Raw genomic sequence first — 27,729 nt, 5'->3', positions numbered from 1 at the left:
AGAAGTAGTGCACAGCAAGAAAACTAGCGGCGAATACTGCTAATGCTACAATAAAAATGGAAAAAGTACAGTTCAGGGGTTAATGCTTTGATACCATAGCAAAAAAGCAAATCTTACAGCCAAGATATGCACTCATTTGCTGAAGTTAGAATACCTCCAGTTCCAAGCATAGCCCTCACAGTATAGGTATTAGATATTAAAGGCATCAAGGGAGATGGAGACAAAGCGGGAAATTTGGCATTGAGGTAAATGATCAGCCATGATATTATTGAATGGTGGAGCAGGCTCGAAGGACTGAATGGTCACCCCCTGCTCTGAGTTTCTATTCTTCTAACTTGGCCCCACTGAGATCAGCTAGATAGAGTGTCACAATGACAAACCGAGGATCAGTCCTCACACTGTTACAGCTCTTGCAAAGATATGATTTGGGAAAACTGCCTATCTAAAATCTGGGATGTAATTAAACATGTACATCTCACAGGGGTTAAAATAAAGTGCCAGCTCCCCCATGGAAATGGACATAGCAAGGTTCTAACTGCCAAAAACTTACATTGGAGGTGAACTACTGCAGATGCTGGAGAGACACAGAGGATGCTGGAGAAACTCAGAAGGTCTGACAGCATCTATGGAGAGAGAAACAAAATTAATGTTTAAGTCCAATATGACCCTTCATTAGAACTGAAGAAGAGTCATACCAGAATTAAAACATGAATAAAGTGTTCTATTGTTGGTTACCAAGTTCTGAATGTATCTTTTTTTAATGTTTCAGTTACAGCAAGAGAATCAAAGTATATGACAATGGCACCCTGGTCGTTCAATCAGTTACAGACAAAGACGCTGGAGATTACCTTTGTGTAGCCAGGAACAAGATGGGAGATGACTTCATGGTGCTTAAGGTGAATGTGATGATGAAGCCAGCAAAGATTGAGTACAAGCAGGATGTCAAGCAGAAGGTTATGTATGGTAAAGATCTCAAGGTTGACTGCATTGCATCAGGATTACCAGATCCAGAGATCTCCTGGAGCCTCCCAGATGGTACCATGGTCAACAGTGTCATGCAGTCCGATGACAGTGGGACAAGAACCCGCAGATACATAGTTTTCGATAACGGCACCCTGTACTTCAATGAGGTTGGGTTGAGAGATGAAGGTGACTACACTTGCTATGCGGTAAACGAGATTGGTAAAGATGAGATGAAGGTCAACGTAAAGGTAGTAGCAGAGCCACCAAGTTTCCAGAGTGGCGCTCCCTCCCTTGTTCAGGTGGCGTACGGTGAGTCCTTCACAATAAAATGTGGAGCTAAGGGAGAGCCAACTCCGTGGATCAGCTGGTACTCTCCAACCAACAGATTCATCCTGTCCTCCACAAAGTACCAAGTCACAACCGATGGTACTCTGCACATACACAAGGTACAGAGATCGGACAGCGGAAACTACACGTGCATCGCTAGAAATACGGCAGGAGAGAGTAGAAGAATCGTCACTGTGCAGGTAAACATCGAAGCACCCAGTATTAATGGGCAGAAGGGCACAAATACAGTGATCAAGGTAAAAGCAATGAAGGAAACCCGCAAGCAAATAGACTGTAAGGCAGAAGGGGTGCCTCCTCCACGGGTCATGTGGGTGTTGTCAGAAAATGTGGTTGTAACAGCCCCATATTATGGAAGTAGAATTCAGGTGCATCATAATGGAACACTTGACATCCAGAGCTTGAAGAGGTCAGATGCAGAAAAGTTAGTGTGCATTGCTCATAATGAAGGAGGAGAAGCCAGGCTGACTGTGCATCTCGAAGTAGTGAACACCCTGGAGAAGCCTTCGTTCACCAACCCACTTAGTGCCGGAGTTGCCATCGTGATCGGCAACAGTGTAAACCTGAACTGCTCTTCCAGGGGGATTCCAACTCCTGAAACAACCTGGATCCTACCGGATGGGAACAGGCTCCTGAGCGGTCAGCGATTGCGAAAGATGTACCACGGTAGGGATGGCACCTTACACATCAGTAGTCCATCTGCTGCAGAGGCTGGAGCTTACCGCTGCATTGCCAGGAACACGGTGGGCTCCGTTGAGAGGTTGGTGACTTTGGAGATTGGCCACAAACCCGAAATACGCAATCGGTACACGAGTTTGGTCCAAATCCTGCCGGGAGAAAGGATGAGGCTGGATTGCATGGTAGGGGGAAATCCGCAACCTGAGTTATCATGGGTTTTACCCAGTGGAGTGGTCCTGAACAGACCTCAAGATGTAGGCCGCTTCTCCGTCTTGCAGAATGGCTCACTCATTGTTAATGATGCCTCTGTGTACGACAGAGGGACTTACTCTTGCAAAGCCATGAGCGACCTGGGCCTTAGCTTCATGAGTGTCTCAGTGATTGTGATAGCCTACCCTCCCCGCATTACCAACGGGCCGAGTCCCGTGACGTATGTGAGACACGGTGTCTCGGTTCAGCTGAACTGCAGGGCCATGGGGATCCCGAGAGCGGAAATAAGCTGGGAACTTCCAGACAAGACCCGGGTCACTGTCATAAATCAGGCTCGCTTGATTGGAAACAAATACCTTGACCCTCAAGGGTTGCTAATTTTACAGAATCCGAGCAACAGAGACACTGGCTTTTATAAATGCACTGCTAAAAACCTGCTGGGCAGCGACTCAAAGATGACCTACGTCCACGTTTTTTAAGTGAGTGTTTCTTTTAAGATTGTTTCCTCTCCTCCCCCCTCCCCATTATTAAATGGCCTTCAATGGACAGTGCCAGTTGAGACCACCTTGCTGAGCTTTATGAAAAGGTGGCACAGAATATTGCTTCGACGTGCTCTCAAATGTTTTCCCTCACGTTTCTCTTCAAGTTTGGCAGTACGAGTTTCTGCTGACTTGTGCTGTTTAAAAATAAAGATGACCAATTTTAAATTTGTGCTGGGTGGATGTAAACACTGATAATTTCAAACCAGTTCCATTCAGAAGGAGAAGGGCAGCAGATACATGGGAACACCGCCACTTGCAAGTTCCCCTCCAAGCTGCTCACCACCCTGACTTGGAAATACATCACTGTTCCTTCAGTGTCGCTGGGTCAAAATCCTGGAATTCCCTCCCTAACTGTATTGTGGGTCTACCTACAGCACAAGGACTGCTGTGGTTCACCACCGTCTTCTGAGGGGCAACTAGGGACGGGCAGTAAATGCTGACCAGTTATCCACAAATGTACAAATGAAAAGGAGTTGATTGTTACCTCAGTCTTCAGTTGGAGGTTATGGAAAATATCCAGCACGCCACTAGTCAGTACGAGGGATTTTCTAAATACAAATGTCATTTGTCTCTAATTGCCATTGTTTGCAGGAAAAGAGAAATTTTGGCTTTGTTTAATGAAAAACTGTCTCAGCAATCAATCCCATTGAGTTTGAGCTTGTTGGTAATGAACTCTCTCCTGAATCATTGATCATTGTGGGTAAAGTAACATTGGCGTCAATGGTGCTCTTGCAATTAACAACAAGCTGTGACTGTGGAAAATGGGACTTGAAGCTTTTCTATATTAATGTGACATGAAGTCAATAAATTTTAGATGTCAGGTAACGTCAAGCGATACATTTTATACAGTTGTTAGTGCTAATTGTTTTAATAACCAAATTTGATTTTACTAAGTACTTCGCACCACAAGCGACAGTGGTTATCAAATGGAAGATACCCCCTTTCAAATAGCTTCATGACATGATACGGAGGTCATTTGGCCCATCTTGCTTGAGCTAGCTCTTTGAAAAGGCTAATCCAATTAGTCTCACCCAGCTGCTCTATTGCCAGCGTCCTGTGATTCCTTTTCCCTCAAGTATTTATCCAATTCTCTTTTGAAAGAGACGATTGGAACTGTTTCCACTGCCCTTTCAACCAGCATACTACAGCTCAATGCATGAATACACTTGCCCTCCTCTCTGGTCTTTGGCCTATTAACCTAAATTTGTGTCTCTGGTCACCAAATCTCCCGCCATTGGAAACAGCTTCACCGCCTTTGTCCAATCAAAACTCTTCATTTTCAACATCTATCGATCTCCCCATAGTCTTGTCCGCTCTTAAGGATAAGCTTCTGTAGTCTCTCTACATAATAGAAGCCCATCATTCTTTGTACAAACTTGAGTAAATCTTTCTGCGCTACGTTTCCAAGGATTTGGCATACAGTGCGGGACCCAGAATTGGATGCAATACTCCAGCCAAAGCTGAACCAGTGATTCAAAAGATTTCGCATCATTTCTGGACTTAATTGTACATAAATAATAAATATTTTTAGTAAGTTACTGTGAGAATTATCATTGCCATTACACAACCATGTAAATAAAAATGACTGTGTTTTAAACATGAGTAGCTTGTAAGTTTTATGTAAATCTTAGGATGTTATTAAAAGCAGGGATGCCGACTTACATTCTCTGCTCAGTGATTCACATTGGTTTATGTGCAACTCTGGTATTGTGCTATCCTGACCACAATGACCCAGCTCTGTGACAAATTAAGCTGAACAGTGTGACAGAAGGAATATCACAATTGGCCACATTCTCCATATAGCTTTAGAATACAGGACTGCCGTGGTTATGCTTTGTGACTACTACTCAACATCTGGATAATAATCCAGAGAATGTATGCTCGGATCAAAATGAGTTTGAGAATTGGAATTATATTTTACAAACCATGTTACTGACATAGAGAGCCAATCTCGGTAAAAGTGATCCATAATGTGGTCCAATGTTTGGTAAATAAAACCCAACTTACTCATGAATACAGGGAGAGAAAATTGTTGCACTTACCTGGTGTAGTCCACAGGGATTGTAGTCTCACACCAATGGGACTGACCCTTCAAGCAATCTCAAGAACCATTTCAGGTTTATCAAGGAATATCCAGTTGTGCACAATACGAAGGGCGGTAACTACCAGTGATGCCTCTAGTCTGAGAATGATATTGTGAAAAGACTAAGTGTTGGGAAAGCAGTCTGTTCTAGAATGTTGCTCAGGATGGTAATCCTGTCATCTCTGCACTTTTTCATGGCATAGATGGTCATTAATGTCAGAACAGCCAAATTTGTTCCAATATTCCACATTTTTGATCAGGATGGAAGACATGTGTTCTAACCTATCATTAATCTTTCCATTCTCAATTGTCACCACTCCAAGTTCTGCCATCAGAAAGCACAACAATTTCAAATATCCATCAATTTCTGAGAAGCAGCAAGCCAAGCACTCCGCACCCAGACACGTTGTACCATCCCCATGACTCATGTCAGACACAGGCACATCCATTGTGCAGGTGTCAATTAACTCAGTTGGCGGGATGGTGTGATGCCCTCCGTGCATTCTGGCTCTGGCCAAGGTCACCATGAATACCCTGCTATCCGAACTTGCCCCTCACCTGAGACACATAGATCAACAGGTTAAATCCACCAACAGTCGTCCCTCTCCAATGAGACATCAGGCCTCGGTGACTGACGTGACTTTTCCCCATACACTGCACATGAGAATAAAGGACAGGAGTAGGCCATTTCACTCGAGTCTGATTTGCCATTTATTGAGATCGTGGCTGATCTGTGACCAGTCCAATTATTTACCCTTAATATCCCTTAATATCTTGAAGTTAACAGAAAACTGTCAATCTCAGATTTAAAATGAGTAACTGACTATGCATGAATTGTCATTTGCATATGTAACTAACCTGTAAATTCATTGCTGAAAGGGTATGACTAACTTTGAGATTTTATTGTTCAAACATGCTGAAAATCTGAACCAAAAACAGGAATTGCTGGAGAAACTCAGCAGGTCTGGCAGCTTCTTTGGAGAAAAGACAATGTTAACATTTCAAGTCCAGTGACCCTTCTCCAGAACAAGATCTGATGAAGGGTCCCCAGACCCAAAACCTTAACTCCGTCCCTCTCTCCACAGATGCTGCCACACCTTTACCTCAACACCATATTTCCTGCTTTCGCTCCAGCAATTCCTGTTTTTGTTGAAGCAGAATTAGTTTCTCCCTATCCACCTCATCTGCTCCCTGTAATATCATGAAAACTGCAACAAGTACCATCACCAGGCTCAGATGGTGAAAAGGAATAGAGAGCAAGTTGACTTCTCCTACTATTTGTCTTCAACTTTTCAATTGATCAAAAAGATGAGCAGGTTAGGTGAACTGGCCATGCTAAATTGCCTGTAGTGTTAGGTGCATTAGTCAGGGGTAAATGTAGGGGTGGGTTGCTCTTCGAAGGGTCGGTGTGGACTTGTTGGGCTGAAGGGCCTGTTTCCACACTATAGGGAATCTAATCTAATCTAATCTAAAGTATTAAATCTTTATTAATTTATATGTGACTCAGAGCTAACTAATGCAAGGGAAATCCATAGGCTGGAGATTGTGTTGTGTTATTCCAAGCATTTTAAATTTACTGAATGATTTTACACATCAAATAGGAAGATATAGATGATAAGCAGACTTCCACAAAATGAAGAATTTCAAGTGAACCTTAGAACCCTGACAATGCAGATAAAGTCCATTAACTATGCATCAACCCTCTGAAGAGCATCCCACCCTACTCCACATTTCATAGAGTCTCTAGTGTGGAAGCAGGCCATTCGGCCCATCAAGTCCACACCAATCCTGCAAAGAGCATCCCATCCAGACCAATCCCTTACCCCAATCCTGCATTTCTCATGGCTAATCCACCTAGCCTGCACGTCCCTGGACACTATGGGTAAGTTAGCATGACTAACCCACCTAGCCTGCACATCTTTGGTCTAGGGGAGCAAACTGGAGCACCGGGAGGAAACCCACACAGACACAGGGAGAACGTGCAAACTCCACACAGATAATTGCCCCAGGGCAGAATCAAACCCAGGTTCCTGGCATTGAGAGGCAGCTATGCTAACTACTGAGCCATTTCAGCCAGGCTAGGCAAGCTGGAGTAAAATTTTAATGGCAAAACCACCCTTAAAATCTATACAGAAAATTAAAACCTATTAAAATAAAAACTATTAACTTAAAAGTCATTCTGTTGTAGCAGTTTCACCAGAACCTTTTCAGGGGCGACTCAGAGGACTAGCAAAACCAGCATGCAGCCAGCAAAACCATGAGTGCATGAAAAGGGGGAAAAGAGTCAAATATGCACATAGAACAGCGATAGAAACACACAAGATTCATGTCCTGACAACAATCCCTGGATTCTGGCGAAAAGTAGGGAACCTGGACAAATGTTCCTCTTTGTTCATCCAGCGCAGAGACGACAATTCTAGACCACAACAGACCAGTACCAGGCAAACATAGCCATTGGAGCAAACCTGGGACATTTGTCAGGATCGTTTATACGCTAAACAGTGTATTTAGTCAGCTATAAATGAAGCCCTCAGCTGCAACCTTTCAAACTTAAATCGAAGAACAAATTTGATGACAAAGATTTCACTCCATGTTTGAAAGAATATGTCATCTTTGCAGCTGCTGAAACTGAACATCCCCCAGTTGGGAAGTCATTGCATTTCCATTCGAATATTTAAATGCAAAGAAACAAAAATATAAATGTTGCATTCAAGCTTACCTAGACATTGTTAGCATTAAGATAGCACTGGAGCCATTAGCACCTATAAAGCAGAGCCTTCTAATGTATAGTTATATTTATAATGTTAATTCAATATGCTGTACATCTTGTAATAAAGAATATTTTACCACAAAAACGGATGATGGTCTCATTCACATTTATCAAAAATTCACAACAATCAATGTGTATTTACAATGATGAATTAGCCAATCTATTTCACAGCAAAAGTTCAGTAATATATATCACTATATTAGGGAATGTTCTGGCACTCAAGGAGACCATTCAACCTGTCACTAACTGGCAAGTTGTAGAGACATGTTTTAAGGAAGTGGGGAGCGGCAGCAAGGATGAGAATCTCTGGGCTTGGAGCAAAAGGTTCTGGCTGTTCAAGGTGATGCAGTTAAAGGGGTGGTCAACACAAGATTTGATTTGATTTATTATTGTCACATGTACCTCGGCACAGTGAACAGTTTTATGTGCAATACAGGCAGATCATACCATACAGAGTGTATTAGGGTAATAGAACAGAGCGAGGAATACCATGTTACAGCTGCAGAGAAGGTGTACATAAAGTGAGATCAACATTAAAATTAAAGTCTGAGAGGTTCATTCAGAAATCTAATAACAGTTAAAAATCACACAACACCAGGTTATAGTCCAACAGGTTTATTTGGAACGATATTTGGAACTGTTGGACTATAACCTGGTGTTCTGTGATTTTTAACTTTGTACACCCCAGTCCAACAGCAGCATTTCCAAATCATGTCTAATAACAGTGGGGAAGTAGTGTTCTTGAATCTGTTGGTATGTGTGTTTAAGCTCAGATGATCTAATGTGCTGAGAAGAATGAACTAGAGTGCAGGTGGTCACAAAATTAAATGAGGATTTTGAATTTAATGGACAGACATTTCCTGTGAATTTCAGCCCCTTTTTTCAGGATTAAATGGGAGTCCAGAAGACCACATTTACCAATGGAGAGAGAGAAAGAGCGAGAGAGAGAGAAAGAGAGCAACATCACAGTGTTCAGGAGATACCCTCCTTATTGTCTGCATCCAAGCTCACCATCCTCTCAGGCAATATATTGAGGTTGGCACCTCTGCTGGTAGACCTGGTCAGGAAAGGTGGCACTGCTGAAGCAGGTCAGAGATATTGTCAGCCCATGACATGGAATACTCTCCACTAACCTGCACACTCGTCAGTAAATGACTGGAATCTGGATCAATTGGCCAATCAGGGAGAAGGAGCTGGTGAGATGTTGGGGAACATACAAACATATGGATTCGGAACTGAAATAGATGATTCGGGTCCTTGAACCTATTCTACCATTCACAAAGATCATGGCTGATTAGTTTGTGTTTTGAATTCCACATTCCTATCCATTGCCAATAACCTTTGATTCCCCTCAAGACATTTGCATAATTTTCAGCAGAGGTACAGTCAACGGGTTAGACCGTAAGATGCTGAAGCAGAAGTAGGCCATTCAGCCCATTGAGTCTGTTCCACCACTCAATGACATCATGGCTGACCTGATAATCCTCAGCTCCACTTTTCTGCCTTTACCTTAAACTCCCTTGATTCCCTTCCTGCCTATCTCAGCTTTGAACATACTTAACGACCTAATCCTTACAATGTATCTACTCCACATTAAGTATATTTAATGACCACTCTTCATCACCTTCTGTGACAGAGAGATCCAAATTTGCACAACCCATTGAGAAAAAAAATCTCTCAATTTAAAACCATATTCCCCCAATTCTAACCTCACCCAGAAAGAGGACATGTCATTTCCACATCCATCTTATTAAAGCCATTTAGGATCTTATATACTTTGATCAAGTCACTCCTTACTCTTTTAGACTCCAGTGGAAAACAGCTCAGTCTGCTCAAATGTTCCTCATAAGTCAACCTACTCATTCATATCTCATGCGTGGTAAACCTGCTTTAATTGTCTTCAAGACATTTACATCATTTCCAGTGGAGGTATAGTCAAGAACTTACACGATATGTGGGCGGCACAGTGGCACAGTGGTTAGCACTGCTGCCTCACAGCGCCAGAGACCCGGGTTCAATTCCTGCCTCAGGCGATTGACTGTGTGGAGTTGGCACATTCTCCCCATGTCAGCGTGGGTTTCCTCCGGGTGCTCCGGTTTCCTCCCACAGTCCAAAGATGTGCAGGTTAGGTGAATTGGCCATGCTAAATTGTCCGTAGTGTTAGGTAAGGGGTAAATGTAGGGGCATGGGTGGGTTGCGCTTCGTCGGGTCGGTGTGGACTTGTTGGGCCGAAGGGCCTGTTTACACACTGTAAAGTAATCTAATCTAATCTAATTAAGATACGATATAGGAGCAGAAGTCAGCAGGGCAGCATGATGGCTCAGTGGTTAGCACTACTGCCTCACAGTGCCAAGGACCCAGGTTCAATCCCACCTTCGGGTAACTATCTATGTGGAGTTTGCATGTTCTCCCCATGTCTATGTGGGTTTCTGCTGGATGCTCTGGTTTTATTCCACACTCCAAAGATGTACAGGTTAGTTGGACTGGCCATGCTGAATAGTGTTCATAGTGTTCAGGGATGTGTAGGTTAGTTGGGTTAGCCATGGGAAATGCAGGGTTACGGGGGATGGATTTGGTTAGGATGATCCTTGGATCATCAGTGTGGACTAATTGTGCAGAATGGCGCAATTCCACGCTGTAAGGAAAAAAGTCAGCCCATTAAGTCTGTTCCACCATTCAATTCCTTCATGGCTGATCTGATAATCCTCAAATCCACTTGATTCCCTTACAGTTTAAAATCTGTCTATTTCAGCCCTGAATGTACTTAACAATCTAATCTCTACAGTCCTGTTCCTGAAAGAATTCCACATATTCAATACCCTTTGAAAGAAGATTTCGTACCCATTTCTGTCTTAAAATTCAATTCATTACACTGAGATAATGCCCTGAGTCCTAGACTCTCCCACAAGTGGAGAAAACATCACATTATCTACACTGTCAAGTCTCCTAAGAATCTTGCATGTTTCAATAAGGTCTCTTCTCAATTTTCTAAACAGCAATAAATACATGCCTAACCCACTTAACCTCTCCTCATAAGAAAATCTTTCCAAACCCAGTGAGCAACTCAGTGAGCCTTCTCTGGACTGCTTCCAATGCCAGTATATGTATCCTTTGGTAAGAGGTCCAAAACTGTGAGCAGTATTCCAGCTGTGGTCTGACTAGTTGTTAATGACTGACAAACTAAATATAATTTTGGGTTGGTAGTGGAAGTAAAAGTCTTTGATTGACAAAAAAAAAACTTGATTGTGCAAGATGAGGAACTGTGGCATCTTTTTCCAATGGCCTTTCTCTGTGCTTGATTAGAATAGATTCCCTACAGTGTGGAAACAGTAACCAGTCCATACCAACCCTCCGAAGAGTAACCCACCCAGACCCATTTCCCTCTGACTGATGCACCTAACACTATGGGCAATTTAGCATGGCCAATTCACTTAACCTTCACATCTTTGGACTGTGGGAAGAAACCGGAGCAAACGGAGGAAACCCACACAGACATGGGAGAATGTGCAAACTCCACACACACAGTCACCTGAGGCTGGAATTGAACCTGTATGGTCCTACGATATATACCTGCTCCATTTCCCTCATGTAAATAATAATCATAAGAAAAATAACATGTGATCCACAAACATAGTTAAATACTTTTGTTGTGCTTATTTCCTGTGTTCAAGGCACTGTCCATCTGTGATATTTCATTCTGCTCAAGTGCTGAACCTGCAGCACATAGTGATTGTACCAGGGTGTAATAGTGTCTTTGTAGGGGAGAATGCTAAAGGGAAGTATGACCAGCTGCTGTCGCATTCACCCATTTACTTGTCTGTCAGCGTCGGCTCCTGAGGAATGATCTGTATTGGAACTATGGACTGACTGTCATTGTTTTTGTCAGATGTTATGTGCATGGATTTATCGGATCAAAAGGTTGCACAACACAGAAACAGACCACTTGGTCGAACACATCCATGCTGACCAGATATCGTAAATTACACAAGTCTCATTTGCCAGCATTTGGTCCATATCCCTCTAAACCTTTCCTATTCATATACCCATCCAGGTGCCTTTTAAACACTAAATTGTACCAGCCTCCACCACTTCCTCTGACAGCTCATTCCATACATTCAACATCCTCTGTGTGAAAAAGTTGTACTTAGCTCTCTTTTAAATCTTTCTCCTCTCACCTTAAATCTATGCTCTCTAGTTTTGGACTACCCTGCCCTGGGAAAAAGTCCTTGCATCTTCACATTATCCATGCCCCTTATAGTTTTATAAATCTGTGAAAGGTCACCCCTCAGCCTCCAACACTGCAAGGAAAATAGCCGCAGAATATTCAGCTTCTATTTACTCTGCAGTTTACTGAGCAGTTCCACAAATTTCTGTTTTCCTTTGGGAAAACAAAACCTCTTTGTCCTCAAAACAAGCTCCTAATGCAAATGAAAGTTCTCTTTAAAAAACAAGTGGGACCTCCTACTGAGGGAATATGGAAGTGTTATTCCATGTTGTATTTTCAAGGTTGTGGACGAGGTTTAGACTCACAACCCTTAGACTTAAGATGGTGGTTGTGACCATTGAAGTCAGGCTGTTGCCAAAGTTACATTCAAGCCTGCTCTGTCAATGCAGCAGTAACTTGGCAAGGTAGTTGTATATGATACAAGATCCAGAATCACTAGGAAAGTGTTCATGAAGAGTATGACAATTACATCCAGATCGTCTCCCCGTTAGTTTGCACAAGGGAACATAGAGCAATTGGCCAAGGCAGCTCCAGTCTAATAACAGTTAAAAATCACACAACACCACTGCTGGCTGCAATGCAAACTGCCCACTTACTCTTCTTCCAAGACTATAAGACACAGGAGCGAAATTAGGCCATTTGGCCCATCAGGTCTTCTCCTCCATTTGATCATCGCTGATAAGTTTCATAGAACTCCTACAGCGTGAAAGCAGGCCATTCAGCACTGTAGCCTCACAGCGCCAGGGCCACGGGTTCGATTCCAGCCTCGGGCGACTGTCTGTGTGGATTTCCTCCAGGTGCTCCAGTATGCTCCCACAGTCCAAAGATGTGCAGGTCTGGTGAATTGGCCATGCTAAATTGCCCATTGTGTTAGGTGCATTAGTCAGAGGGAAATGGGTCTGGGTGGGATACTCTTCGGAGTGTTGGCGTGGACCTGTTGGGCTGAAGGGCCTGAAGGGCCTGTAGGGAATCTAATCTAATCTAATCTAATTCAGTCCACACTAACCTTTCTCAACCCCAATCTGCTGGCTTCTCCCTGTAACCATTGCTCCTGTTACTAATCAAGAACATATCTATACCTGCCTAAAGTACACTTCATATCTTAGCCTCCACAGCCTTTTGTGGCAATGAGTTCCACAGATTTGCTACACTTTGGCTGAAGAAATTCCTCTTTATCTCAGTTCTAAAGGGTCATCCCTTCACCCTGAGGCTTTGCTCCAAGTCCTAGTCTCTCCTACTAGTGGAAGCAGCTTTTCCACGTTTATTATATCCAGGCCTCTCAGTGTTCTGTAATTTCAATCAGATGCCTCTTTATTCTTCTAAGCTCTATCAAGTACAGACCCAGAGTCCTCAACCACTCTTCATCCTTGGGATCATTTTTGTAAATCTCTTTTGGACCCTCTCCAAAGCCACCACAGCCTTCCTCAGATGTGGGGTCAGAACCGGTCATAATATTATGTACCTTTCAGTCACAAATGTCTGAAGAATGCTAAGGAGTAATGATTACACTCCACTCATTAGGTAGTAGTTCAGCAAATGTTCTTCTAGAAGGGGAAAAGTAAGAGAAACTCATGTCGCTTTCATTACGATGCACTTAAGTGATGGTAACCACGGCATGCTCCCATGTTGCCTTGGTGGCAAAGTTTGGGGAATGACTCCCTTCAGTGCTCGCAAACCCAGCTGCTGGTGTGACATTAGTTGGACAGTGGTGCAGGTTCAAGGAGATTTACAGCTCCCCAATCCCCCCCCCGTCGACCGAGGAAAGTTGTCTGACGTCCATAACTCTTCGCCATTCCCGAAGTTGTGAACATACCTTTTGCCAGATCAATGGACGTCTGCCTTGTCCAATAATTCTACAACGCTTGACAGTGTGTGTGGATCATACAAAGCAAAAAATAAAGTGCAAGCACGAACGTGGCAAAGGTTAAAAGTGTCAGGCATCCTTTAAATTCTTTGATGTGTTCGGAAAAAAATAAGGAAACTTTTTTGCACCAGATCTATATTTATCCCTTATTAGGACTCCACCTCAGCATAACAGGCTTTGCACACTCAAAAAGATCCTGCTGTTTAACATTTTTGTGCTGAATTAATTAATTTATGCTTCCAATTTGTTTCAATAAACCATAAACAGCTGTCTCTGTGGAGTGGAAAATATAAGGAATCACATGAATCACTACTGGTGTATTTTAAACTGCTGACAACTTTCTTTACTCCATTCTAAGTTACACCCTGGGCAAGTATCAAGAAGATTTTCTTGAGGCCTTCTTGGCAAGGTTCCATAGGAACAGGATGAGACCCATCTGTCCGTCTAACCTGTCCCATCCGGAAGGAGAAGGGCAGTTGTCACTTGGGAACACAATCAAATGAATGTTGCCCTCTTTAAAGGAACAAATAAATGAATTGTTTTCAGATAAGAAGCTAATGGGGTCACTAGCTTCTTCCTTATTGTACTCTTGCCTACCTTCTCCCCAGCTCCACCCCCCTCCCATTTATGTCTCCTCCCTGGAGGTTTCTTGCCTCGTTCCTGATGAAGGGCTTTTGCCTGAAACATCGATTTTCCTGCTCCTCGGTTGCTGCCTGACCTGCTGTGTTTTTTCAGCACCATTCTAATCTAGACTCTGATCTCCAACATCTGCAGTCCTCACTTTCGCCTAGCTGATTTTAACCTTACTGCGAATTCTCTTGCAAAGATGCCTACCTTGAAGAAGTTCTCCTCCGTTCTCTACAAGGATTTCAGTGAGTCTCTTTCTCACTGCAACCCCCAAGTCACCTCCTCTGCCTTGAAGCTACAGACACGCTACCACAGCCACATCTGCTTCCTCATTTCATTTCCCCCCACCTTACCCCAGTTCCAACCTGCCTACTCAGCACCATCCCCATGATCTCTCCTAACTGCCAATCTTCCTTTCCACCTATCCGCTCCACCCTCCTCCCTGACCTATCACCTTCATTTTCTTGCTCCTCGGATGCTGCCTGCCCTGCTGTGCTTTTCCAGCACCACTCTAATCTAGACTCTGATCTCCAGCATCTGCAGTCTTCACTTTCGCCTCTTCCTTAGATAAAGCTGAGAAATGATGTGCTTCGTAAGATAAGATTAAAGAGGGTTTAGTGCTGATCATCTATCCAAAAGATGCAGTGAATTTTATTGAACTTACAGCATAGAAACCTGTCACTGGGCCAATCTATAGCACTGTCTATATATCACAGATATTGTTCTCCCACTCTCCATCATCCAAAACATGTCTAGCAAGACCCACATTCATCCCATCATAATAGCCTCTTGTTTCTTGAACAATCTCACAGTTTTACTTTGTATTGTCATTGGAAATATATTCCAAATGTTGTTTACTTTTTGCATGAAGAACTTTCTGACCCCTGCTCTCCCACCCAGCGCACCCCCCCACCCACCACCAACTCCGTCCAAAACAGTAATTGCTAGTTTGACACAAAAGCAAAATACTGCAGAGATGAAGGGAATTGATTAGCTTGAAGCTGAACATCATGCTCCGCCTCCTCACATGTACTTAACTGAACGCAAATTTAAACCAAATAAAATGACAGTGTTCATGCTGTGACATTCTTAAAGGACAGAGCTTAGTCTGTCATCGGCTGAAAGCATGGCTTCCCGGGTTTTTTTGAAGTCGCAAAAACTTTCTCAGCATGGAAAATTTATGCAGCAGGGTGTCTCAAGTATTTTACTAGAGGCACCGACTTGATTGGAGTAATCATGGTAATAATATATCTATTAAAGAGCAGAGAAAGAAATGTCATAGATATATATTAAGAGTTAAAGAGCCTCATTGCTCTTTTCCCTCATCGCTAGAAGCAGCTATTTCATTGACAAGACGATTTGTTGTTGGAGCTTCCCTGGTTTTGTGTGGTTATTCTCACAAGAAGTGTCATAAAAAGCAGGAAGGACTCACTGCAAAATTAATTCTGATGCACTGACAGATTAATTGTCTTAAAACGGGTTAACTAAAACTGAAGATCAAGCTGTCTCCCTCATTTTAAGGGAATTACACCAATGGGAGCTGGAAGTGCATGACATTGTGGTCAACAGTCGAAGGCAAAGTCAAGCTAATCTAACAGGTGGGATTTCATCACTGGGATTTTACGTACGCTGGGTTCAGTTGGCTGTTAGTAAGGCAAATGTAGTACAGAGGAACCTCAATTATCCAAATGACACGTGTGGGGAGGTTTTTTTCAGATAATCAAATGCCGGATGACACAGTTTAGCCAAGCATAGGGATCTTACGGTCTGAAATTTGGATAATCGAATGTCAGATAATCGAGGGTCCTCTGTATTTGTATTCATTTTAAAGGTTTCAGAACACCAGGGCAGAGATGTATTGTTGAGGCTGTATATGGCTCTGGTCAGACTGCATTTAGAAAATTGTGAACAGTTTTAGGCTCCAAATCTAAAAGAGGATGTGCTGGCTTTCGAGAAGGTTCAGAAGAGGTCCACATGAATGATCCCAGGGGTGAAGGGCTTGTCGTTTGAGGAGCAGTCTAGGTCAGTATTCAAAGGACTTCAGAAAGATGAGATGGGATCTGATTGGAACTTACAGAATACTGAAAGGCCTGGAGAGATTAAGAGCCGAAAGCACAGCCTCAGTGTGAAGGGACAACCCTTTCAAACTGAATGCAAAGGCACTCCTTCGGTCAGAGGGTGGTGAATCCGTGGAACTCATTGCAACAGAAGGCTGTGGAGGCAAATTAATTGAGTGTATTTAAGGCAGAGACAGGTGGGCTCTTGATTGGTAAAGGGATCGAGGGTCATGGGGACAAGAAAGGACAGTGGTCTGAGAAACATGTCAGCCATGATCAAATGGCATAATTCTCCGCCAATTTCTTATAGCTGTCTGGTCTTGTGATTTTGATGTTAACAAATAGAGAGTTATAATCAAATTTGTTAACCAATTTGTATTCAGCTCTTCGCCAACCTGCGAAACTAGGTGAGGGAAAGCATTAACATTCCCATGGTGATACAGATACATGTATACATTGCGCTGTTTATGTTTGCCCAGAGGAAGAAGCAACCTCTTGAGAAACTTTCTGGCCTATAGTGGGAAATCAAGACAGCAAAATCACAGAGTCATAGAGCATGCAAACAGGCCCTTCAGTCCAACTTGTCCATGTTGACCATTTGACCTAACCCCATTTGCAAGCATTTGGCCCATATCCCTCCAAACCCTTCCATTCAGATGTCTTTTAAATGTTGTAATTGTACCAGCCTCCAACACTTCCTCTGGCAGCTCATTCCATACACACACCACCATTTGCATGAAAAATTTATCCAGTTACTTTTTAAATCTTGTCCCTCTCACCTTAAACCTATGCTCTCTAGGTTTAGACTCACCACCTTAAGAAAAAAACCTTGGCTACTCACCCTATCCATGCCCCTCATGATTTATAAATGTGTAAAAGATCACCCTTCAGCCTCCAATGCTCCAGGATAAAAAGCCTCAGCTTCTCCCTATAACTCAAGCTCTCCAGGCTCAGCAACATCCTTGTAAATCTTTTCTGAACTCTCTCAGGATTAACAACATATTTTCTATGGAAGGGTGACCAGAATTGCATGCAATATTCTAGAAGTCACCTCACCTATGCCCTGTACGACCATAACAATGACATTCCAACTACTATATTTAATGTTCTAACCAATGAAGGCAAGCATGCCAAATGCCTTCTTCACCACCCTGTCTGCCTGAGACTTCACTTTCAAAGAACTATGCAGTGGCATCCCTAGGTCTCTTTGTTTGGCAACACCTACCATTAACTGAATAATTCCTGCCCTAGCTTGCCTTATCACCTCACATTTACCTAAATTAAACTCCAGATGCCCATTGACCCATCTGGTCAAAGCTACCTTGTACTTTGAGATGACCTTCTTCACTGTCCACGACACCACCTATTTAGGAGCCATCTACAAAATTACTAACCTTGCCCCCTATGTTCACATCCAAATCATTTATATAAATGAGAAAAAGCAATGCACCAGCACCGATCCTTTTGGCACACTGCTGGTCACAGGTCTCCAGTCTGCAAAGCAACCTTCTGTCTCCCACTTCAAGCCAATTTTTGTATTCATTGGCTAGCACTCCCAAGAGCACATGTGATCTAAACCGTACTAACCAGTCTACCTTGCAGAACATTGTCAAATGCTTTGCTGAAGTCCATACAAATAATATCCACTCCTCTGCTTTAATTAAACTTTGTTGTCCCTTCTTCAGAAAAACTCAATCATGTTAATGAGACACAATTCCCACGCACAAAGTCATGTTGACTATCCCTACTTAGTCCTTGCCTTTCCAAATGCATGTAAATCCTGTCCCTCAAAATCCCCTCCAACAACTTACCTACCACTGACATCAGACTTACTGGTCTGTAATTCCTTGGCTTGACCTTACCTTTCTTAAACAATGGTATCACAATAGCCAACCTCCAGTCTTCCAGCACCTCATCCATGACTGTTGATGATGCAAATATCTCAGCAAGAGACCCAAGAAATCTGAGCTTCCCACAAAGTTCTGAGAAACACCCAATCAGGTCCCAGGGATTTAACTACCATTATGCATTTTAAGACCCCCAGCACCTTTTCTTCTGTAATATGAGCTCTGTTCAAGACATCATTATTTATTTCCCCAAGTTCCCTAGCTTCCATATCTTTCTCCACAGTAAATACTGATGCAAAATATTTGTTCAGTATCTCACCCATCTCCTGTGGTTCCACACAAAGCAGAGTTAGTGAGTTTAATGGACCCCTTTTGTCTTGGAAATTCCTATGGTTCAAGCGGTCCTCTGGCTTTAGAAACAGTGCAACGCTGAGGGCTTTTGCCCGAAACATCGATTTTCCTGCTCCTCAGATGCTGCCTGACCTGCTGTCCTTTTCCAGCACCACTCTAATCAATGCTGCCTGATTCCACTTACAGAGCTTTCCTTCCTCTGTGGTCCAGATGGACAGTAACAGCAACAACCCAGGCTACATAAGGCATTTCTCATCTTAAGGTTTGTGTAAATATCTGTAGTTCAGGTGCCAATTGCAGTTTTTGTGTTTTTTTTACTGAACTGGGAACGTTTGCAGATGCAATGTCCCCTTTTCAGGTGACACCCTCAGTGCTGTGGAGCCTCCTGTGAAGCGCTGCTGTACTGTGTCGGGTGGTTTTGTTCCTGCTGCTTTCAGTTGCCAGTTAGATTAGATTCCCTACAGTATAGAAACAGGCCCTTTTGGCGCAACAAGTCCACACTGACCTTCCGAAGAGTAACCCACCCAGACCCATTCCCCTACCCTATATGTACCCCTGACTAATGTACCTGAAGAAGGGCTTATGCCCGAAACGTCGATTCTCCTGTTCCCTGAATGCTGCCTGACCTGCTGCGCTTTTCCAGCAACACATTTTCAGCTCTGATCTCCAGCATCTGCAGACCTCACTTTCTCCTAATGTACCTAACACTATGGACAATTTAGGATGGCCAATTCACCTGACCTGCACATTTTTTTTGGATTGAAGGAGGAAACCAGAGCACCTGGAGGAAACCCATACAAATACGGGGAGAATGTGCAAACTCCATACAGACTGTTGCCCAAGGCAGCAATCAAACCCAGGTTCCTGGTGCTGCGAAGCAACAGTGCTAACCACTGACCCACCGTGCTATCCCAATTGAGCCACCGTGCCACTCTGGTTGTTAATACCTTAAGAACATCTTAAGATGTTCACAGCCATTGTGGCCAAGGTTGCTTACAATCTTAGATGATGCATTGGACTGGATACATGCAATAATTTGGCTGCATTAAAGAAAATAGCAAAATTAACTTTCAACAGGTTAAAAGGCAACAGCTTACTTGATTGGGTTAGCAAACAGAAAGTCTCAGCTAGCTCTGAGTGATAGCATTTCAGGCAGAAGTGCCTCAGAATATAGCATATCCTCTCAGGGTCAGGATGGGGAAACATTGGCTGAATTTGACCAGACATTGGCTAAGGATTACATTTGGTGAGTTTCATGGGGAATTTCTGTCCACAAAGTCGACTGATATTTCTCACACTATCTTCCAAAATGTGGCTGGTTGGTGACACAGGATGATGCCAACAGCATCTGTCCAATTCCCGCACCAGCTGACATTACCAAAAAGCTTTCTCCTTCTCAACGTCTCTGTTGCCCGAATCATGGTGACCCTCAAGTTAAATCAGGACTAGTCATCTCTAATGAGAGAGCAGCCCTAAGGTCTGGTAAGATTGTGACAAGTTTATCTTGCCTGGGAGTGTTGCTGAATAAAGAGACCTTGGAGTGCAGGTTCATAGCTCCTTGAAAGTGGAGTCGCAGGTAGATAGGATAGTGAAGAAAGTGTTTGGTATGCTTTCTTTTATTGGTCAGAGTATTGAGTGCAGGAGTTGGAACACCATGTTGAGGCTGTACAAAACATTGGTTAGGCTACTGTTGGAATATTGCATGCAATTCTGGTCTCCTTCCTGTCGGAAAAATGTTGTGAAACTTAAAAGGGTTCAGAAAAGATTTACAAGGATGATGCCAGGGTTGGAGGATTTGAGCTATAAGGAGAGGCTGAACAGGCTGGGGCTGTTTTCCCTGGAGCATCGAAGGCTGAGGGGTGACCTTATAGAGGATTACAAAATTATGAGGGACCTGGATAGAATAAATAGACAAAGTCTTTTCCTGGTGTGGGGGAGTCCAGAACTAGAGGGCATAGGTTTAGGGTGAGAGGGGAAAGATATAAAAGAGACCTAAGGGGCAACTATCTCACACAGAGGTTGGTATGTGTATGGAACAAGCTGCCAGAGGAAGTGGTGGAGGCTGGTACAATTGCAACATTTAAAAGACTTTTGGATGGGTATATGATTAGGAAGGGTTTGGAGGGATATGGGCTGTGTGCTGGCAGGTGGGACATGATTGGGGTAGGATATCTGGTCGGCATGGACGGGTTGGACTGAAGGGTCTGTTTCCATGCTGTACAACTCTATGACTATATGAATCTTTATTCCTCTGTGACATCCCACTCACTGGATTCTCCCACCTACCATAGGTGGAAGTATTCATTACCATTTGAATCCCTGGCACTAGGGCCATCTTTAAAGCCCAGCCAGGCACCTGATCAAATGTTGGCAGTCTGGAGTTGCTTCCCCTGGATGTATTGGAACAGCAGTGATAAGGATAAACCAATGCTTCTCAGGATATATGAGAGGTGTAGCTGGCCCTTCATTATGTGTACAAGTGACTTAAACAACTACTGGGAGAGCCTGGGTAGTCTTGTAGAACAGACACCTAGTGGATCAGGTACATAATTCTTTGAAATTTGCATCACAGATAGAGAGGTTGGTTAAGAAGGCACTTAGCACGCTTGCCTTCATTGCTCAGACCTTTGAGTACAGGAGTTGCTATGTCAAGTTGAGATTGTACTGGATGTTGGTGAGGCCCCTTCTGAAAAAGTAAGATTTTCCTTAATTATGACAGGGACTTTAATTTTACTTCAGTGATTTGGGAGGCTGTGAGAGGTGCTATGCAAATGTAAGTCTTCCCTCCATGCTATAGAATGGATTTTCTGACTTTTTGCATAGCATGAATATATATCGGAATTTGGCTTTTGGGCTAAAGCATGCAATTTCCTAAGCCTTGTGGTCTGTGTGTACAGTGGCGCACTCAAGAATGCAAAAAAGCCATCCTGAGGAATCCTCAGATGTGGTTTTTACTTCCTGGAGGATGTCAAAGGAACATTTCAACGGAAATAAAATCTCCTCGTAACATAGATATTACCTTTCAGTTCTTCTCATTACCCCTGAGGTGGTATTTTTCCAAACTGTTCTTTAAGGTGTATGTACATTTAATCAGTGTGTTGTCTACTTTAAGAATACCCATAGGAGCTGGCCACTATAATTAGACATTGCTCTGCAATTGCTTAGTTGAACAAAATTACTAGCAAAGAGGCACATCAGCACTCAACATTAATACAGTGGCAGCCTATTATGAGTGTAATAGCTCAGTGATACTCAAAGCCTGTTGCTTCACAAAGCTTTGTCCTCATAATTTCCTGCTATGTATGCTAAATGTTAGCTAATAATTCCGGCCGGGGCTCTCTACCTATATCCAAACTGAGGGAATTTCTGAACATATTTTACTTTTAAACCTTTCATGACCAGAGCCATAAAGGTTCTTTCCCATTGAGGATTTTGATGTAAGATTAGATTAGATTACAGAGTGGAAACAGGCCCTTCGGCCCAACAAATCCACACCGACCCACCGAAGCGCAACCCACCCAGACCCACTCCCCCACATTTACCCCTTCACCTAACGCTACGGGCAATTTAGCGTGGCCAATTCACCTGACCTGCACATTTTTGGATTGTGGGAGGAAACCGGAGCACCCGGAGGAAACCCACGCAGACACGGGGAGAACGTGCAAACTCCACACAGAGAGTCACCTGAGGCGGGAATTGAACCCGGGTCTCTGGCGCTGTGAGGCTGCAGTGCTAACCACTGTGCCACTGTGCTGCCCACTAATGTATGATTTGAAGAATGCTGAGAAGGATTTAGGTTGGAATCCTGTTGATTAAAACAGGCCAAAGCCAAGCTTGAGGTATGACATGTCAGCCAAAGGTGCAGAGTTTTGGTTCCAAACCTATGGGGATGATGAAGGAAATGGGTTCCATCCTGAAGTGGATCTCCTGGTACTAACGTGTGCCACGTTTTTTCTCCATCTGTAGTGCTTCCACTACCACTTTATCCAGTTCAACTTTGACCATTACCAATATCACTGCTTGGTCCACCATCATTGCCTTTACTTCTGTCATGCATCAGTCATCAGCAATTCCCTGTTCCTTACCTCAGCCCTGATCCTACCATCATAAAGAAAAGAACACAAAATAGAGGCAGAAGTAAACCATTTAGCCCTTTGAACTGCAACCCCATTCTACATGATCATCGCCACCTCCACTTCAATTCCACTTCCAGCATTCTCTCCACAGAACTAAAAGCCCATCTTCTTTGCTCCTGGATTGCTTTCTCCGGCTATTCCATCGAAACAGCTGAGCAGGATACTGTCAGGCAGGGATTGTGCTCCCGTTATAGCCCTCATCCGACTTTTATCCCCATGATTGATCCAATCCCGTCAATTTCCTGTCAATCAATATATCAGCCGTCCCACCGATTCATTGCAGGGGCTCCAAACCAAATAGCTGTGTACACGCTTACCTCCCTGGAGACTTATCGACCCTCAAACTACTCTGTATGGGAACCTTCCATCATAAAAGCCAATTGTTCAGAATCATAGCATTATTATGATGCAGAAGGAGACCATTTGATCTATTAAGGGGAAGGTGTTGGCCTAGTTGTATTATCACTAGACCATTAATCCAGTGATCCAGGTAATGTTCTGGGGACCCAGATATACCACCACCATGACATACAGTCAGGAGGGAGTTGCTCTGGGAGTCCTCAACATTGACTCTGGACCCCATGGAGTCTCATGGCTTCAGGTTAAACGTGGACGAGGAACCCTCCTGCTGATTACCACGTATCATCCTTGCTCAGCTGATGAATCACTTGGAGGAAGCACTGAGGGTGGCAAGGGTACAAAATATACGTGGGTGGTGGATTTCATGGTCATCACCAAGAATGGCTCAGCGCAGTGCTACTGATCAAGCTGGTCGGGTGCTAAAGGACAAAGCTGCTGGGCTGGGTCTATGGCAGGTGGTGAGGGAAGCAACAAGAAGGAAAAACATACTTGAACTCATTCTTAGTAATCCACCAGCTGCAGATGCATCTGTCCATGACAGTATCGGTAAGAGTGACCACCGCATAGTCCTTGTGGAGATGGAGTCCCACCAACACATTGAGAATAACCTCCATTGTGTTGTATGGCACTATCACCGTGCTAAATGGGACAGTCTTCAGAGCAGAGGGTGGTACTTGTATGGAATGAGCTGCCAGAGGAAGTGGTGGAGGTTGGTACAATTGCAACATTTAAAAAAATCTAGCAACTCAAGAATGGACATTCATAAGGTGCTGTGGGCCATCAACAGCAGCAGAGGTGTACTCCAGCACAATCTGTAACCTCATGGCCTGGCATATTCCCCCACTCAATCAGTACTATCAAGCCAGGGGGAATCAACCATTGTTCAATGGAGAGTGCAGGAAGACGTGCCAGGAGCAGCATCAGACATACCTGAAGATGAGGTGTCAACCTGGTGAAGCCACCAAACAGGTCTATTTCTGCCAAACAACGTAAGTAGCAAGTGGTGGACAGAGCTAAGCAATTCCACAACCAATGGATCAGATCTAAACTTTATAGTCCTGCTGCATCCTGTCGTGAATGGTGGTGGACGATTAAACAACTCACTGTCGAGCGAGGCTCCACAAGTATCCCCACCCTCAATGGTGGAAGAGCCCAGCACATCAGCACAAAAGTTAAGGCTGAAGCTTTTGCAGCAATCTTCAGTCATAAATGTCGAGTGGATGATCTATCTCAGTCTCCTCCAGAGGTCCCCAGCATCACAGATACCAGACTTCAGTTAATTCAATTCACTTCACATGACATCAAGAAATGGTTGGAGGCACTAGATACTGCAAAGGCTACAGGCCCTGACAACATTCTGGCAGTAGTACTGAACACTTGTGCTCCAGAACTTGCCACTCCCACAGCCAAGTTGTTCCAGTACAGTTACAACACTGGCATATACCCCTGGGAAATTGCCGAAGTAAGTATTGTATATGAAAAGCAGGACAAATCTAACCCAGCCAATTAACGACCCATCAGTCTACTGTTGATTATCACTAAAGCTAACAAACAGCACCTGCTCAGCAAATAACCTGCTCAGTGATGCCCAGTTTGGGTTCTGCCAGGCCACTCAGCTCCGGCCCTCATTACAGCCTTGGTTCAAACATGGACAAATAAGCTGAATTCCAGAGGTGAGATAAGAGTGACAGCCATTGACATCAAGGCTGCATTCAACCAAGTGTAGCATCAAGGAGCCCTAGCAAAACTGGAATCAATGAGCATCAGAGAGCAAACTCTCTGGTGGTTTAGCCATACCTGACACATAGGAGGATGATAGTCATTGTTAGAGGCCAGACATCTCAGACCCAGGACATCTCTGCAGGAGTTCCTCAAAGTAGTGTCCTAGGCCCAAACATCTTCAGCTGCTTTATCAATGATCTTCCCTCCATCATAAGGTCAGTATTGGGAATGTTCACCGATGATTTCACAGTGTTCAGCACCATTCGCGACTCCTCAGATATTGAAGCAGTCCATGTCCAAATGTAACAAAATCTGGAAAATGTCCAGGCTTGGGCTGACAAGTGGCAAGTAACATTCATGCCACACAAATGCCAGGCTATGACCATCACTAACAGGAGACAATCTAACCACCACCCCTTGACATCCAATGATATTACCATCACTGATTCCCCCACTATCAACATCCTGGGAGTTGATCATTGATCAGAAACTCAACTGGACTGGCACCATAAATGCAGTGTCTACCAGAGCAGGTCAGAGGCTAGGAAGTAAGTCACCTCCTAACTCCCAAAACTCCCATTTACAAGGCACAAGTCAGGAGTGTGATGGATTACTTCCCACTTGCCTGAATGAATGCAGCCCCAGCAACACACAAGAAGCTTGACACCACCCAGGATAAAGCAGCCCATTCGTTTGGCACCACATCAACAAGCATCTACTCCCTTCACCAGTGATGCTCAGCATTAGCCGTGTCTATCTACAAGATTACTATCTACAAGATGCGCTGCAGGAGTTCACCAAAGATCCTCAGACAGCACCTTCCAAAACCATGACCAATTCAATCTAGAAGGACAAAGGCAGCAGATGCATGGGAACACCACCACCTTCACGATCCCCTCCAAGTCTCTCACCATCTTGACTCAGAAATATATCACTGTTCCTTCACTGTCCCTTGGTCAATATCCTGGAATTCCGTCCCTAATGGTATTGTGGGTCAACCACAGCAGATGAACTCCAGCAGTTCAAGAAGGCAGGTCACCGCCACTTTCTCAAGGGCAACTAGGGACAAGCAATAAATACTTGTCAGCCAGCAATGCCCACATCCCACAAAACTGAATAAAAAAAGACCTCAATGTTTGTGAGCCTTTCATGCATTCATTGTATTTACAAAAAATTACACACACTGCTCCTTGTGTTTCCTGGAGGAGCGAACACAGCGAGCTGAATCTGATGCTTTGTTGGTTAAGTCCAAGTTGTCAAAGTTTACTGGAAGATTTTTCATTGTGAATCCGAACACATTTTCTCACCCTGTCTTACTAAACCCACCTCATTAATTATCTACCATACCATTATGGTGTCTCTCATGTCTAATTCCAACCCTATCTTACCACACTAAGATGATCCCCCTGACCCCCCAATAGCTCCCTGATGCCAGGCAGCCTGCATTGTCACTAATGTAGTCTTTCAGATGACACGTAAAAATTAGGTCCTTCTTACCCCTAAAATTCCCAATTGCGCTACTGCAAGGGGGAGCAGGGCAGATCCCCCCAGTGTCTTGTCCAATATTTATCCTTCATAGATATTATTAAATAAAACAAACTGTCTCTTTGAAACATATCAGGATAGATGGCATGAGACAAACGCAGAGAATCTGGAGAAACTCTGTTGAAGAAACTCAGTTCCGAAGAAGAGTCAAATCAGATTTAAAACATTCACTCCATTTCTCTCACCACAGATGCTGACAGACCTGCTGAGTTTCTTCAGTGTTCTCTGTCTTTGTTTCCGACTTCAGTATCTACAGTATTTTGCTTTTATGAGACTCTTTGAGAAACACTTTCTGTTTGGATGGTGAGTCTATAGCATGGAGCACAATCTTAGGAAAACGAATCAGTCGCATTAACCATAAGATCTTAAGACCATAAGATGTAGGAACAGTATTAGGTCATTTGGCCGATCCAGTCTGCTCTGCCATTCAATCAAGGCTGATTTACAGAAGAACCTCGATTATCAAAACAAGATGGCCAGGCACTATTTCGTTCAGATAATTGATTATTCGATTCAATGCCTTTCCTCTGGGGCTTGGAATTCTCTATGAAATCTGCTCCCCGCTCAGGAGACGAGGCAGCAGCCCACCTCCCACATCTGACCCTCAAACGCATCCAAAACCGCCCCCCGCCCCTACAACACCTGCCCTCACCCCTATGCCCTCCCGCCACCCATCACTGCCCTCCCGCCCGTCCCCAACCCTGTCCAACACTGCCCCTACCCCTGTCCCCCTCTTGCCCCCAACCCCATCTAACAACCCCCCCACCCCTCTCTCCAGCGCCATACCCCTGCCCATCCCAAATCCCATCCAACACCACCCCTCCTTCCCCCAACCCCTGCCTGCTCCCACCCCTGTCCATCCCCACAGCACCCCTTGTGTGCCGCCGCCCCCACTGGGGCAGCTGAGCTGGACATCAGCATGCACACACACACACACACACACGCACACGCACACACACGCACGCACACACACACACGCACACAATGTGTTACTGCAACTTTTTGACAGGTTATCTGGCGATGCAGGGTTTAGGGTACACTCCTGTGTTGAACTCCAGGGTAAGTGTGGGGGGGGGAGAGAGAGGGCGGGAGGACAGTCATTTGGAGATGATACCTGGGCTCCCATCGACATCCAGGATTGTTCTCGGCAGCATTTCAGTAAGCCAAGTTCACTTTTAATCATTGTAATCAAAAGACGCGATCAGTGTTGGAAACGTGTCTTTGATGTAATGCTTCTATCGGGACCTCGAGATCTCCTTCAGATAATCTGATATTCGGATAACTGATATTCAGATAATCAAGTTCCTCTGTATTCCCCAATACTATTCTCCTACCTTCTATCCATGAGAGGCGAATGAAATAGCTACAGTTAGTTGTCTTAAAAATCCACTCTTTTGGGGAAAG

General features: G+C 44.0%; 1 protein-coding gene across 2 annotated transcripts in view; it reads left to right on the top strand.

Moving 5' to 3' along the window:
- The window catches only part of mxra5a (matrix-remodelling associated 5a), a 61,554-nt gene extending 57,159 nt beyond the window's left edge, over positions 1-4,395 (top strand). For both annotated transcript variants that reach the window (XM_043692722.2, XM_087988398.1), the window contains one exon: positions 770-4,395. In XM_043692722.2, the coding sequence (XP_043548657.2) occupies positions 770-2,675 (1,906 nt within the window). In that variant the 3' untranslated portion in view covers positions 2,676-4,395. The remainder of the gene's footprint in view (positions 1-769) is intronic.
- The last annotated feature ends 23,334 nt before the right edge of the window (positions 4,396-27,729 follow it).

The sequence above is a fragment of the Chiloscyllium plagiosum genome, unplaced genomic scaffold (genome assembly GCF_037043375.1).
Source record: "Chiloscyllium plagiosum isolate Xiang-an unplaced genomic scaffold, Cpla_swu_hap1 HiC_scaffold_6, whole genome shotgun sequence".
Classification (NCBI taxonomy): domain Eukaryota; kingdom Metazoa; phylum Chordata; class Chondrichthyes; order Orectolobiformes; family Hemiscylliidae; genus Chiloscyllium; species Chiloscyllium plagiosum.
The sequence above is the reverse complement of the archived record's forward strand: the minus strand, read 5'-3'. Positions and strand labels throughout refer to the sequence as shown.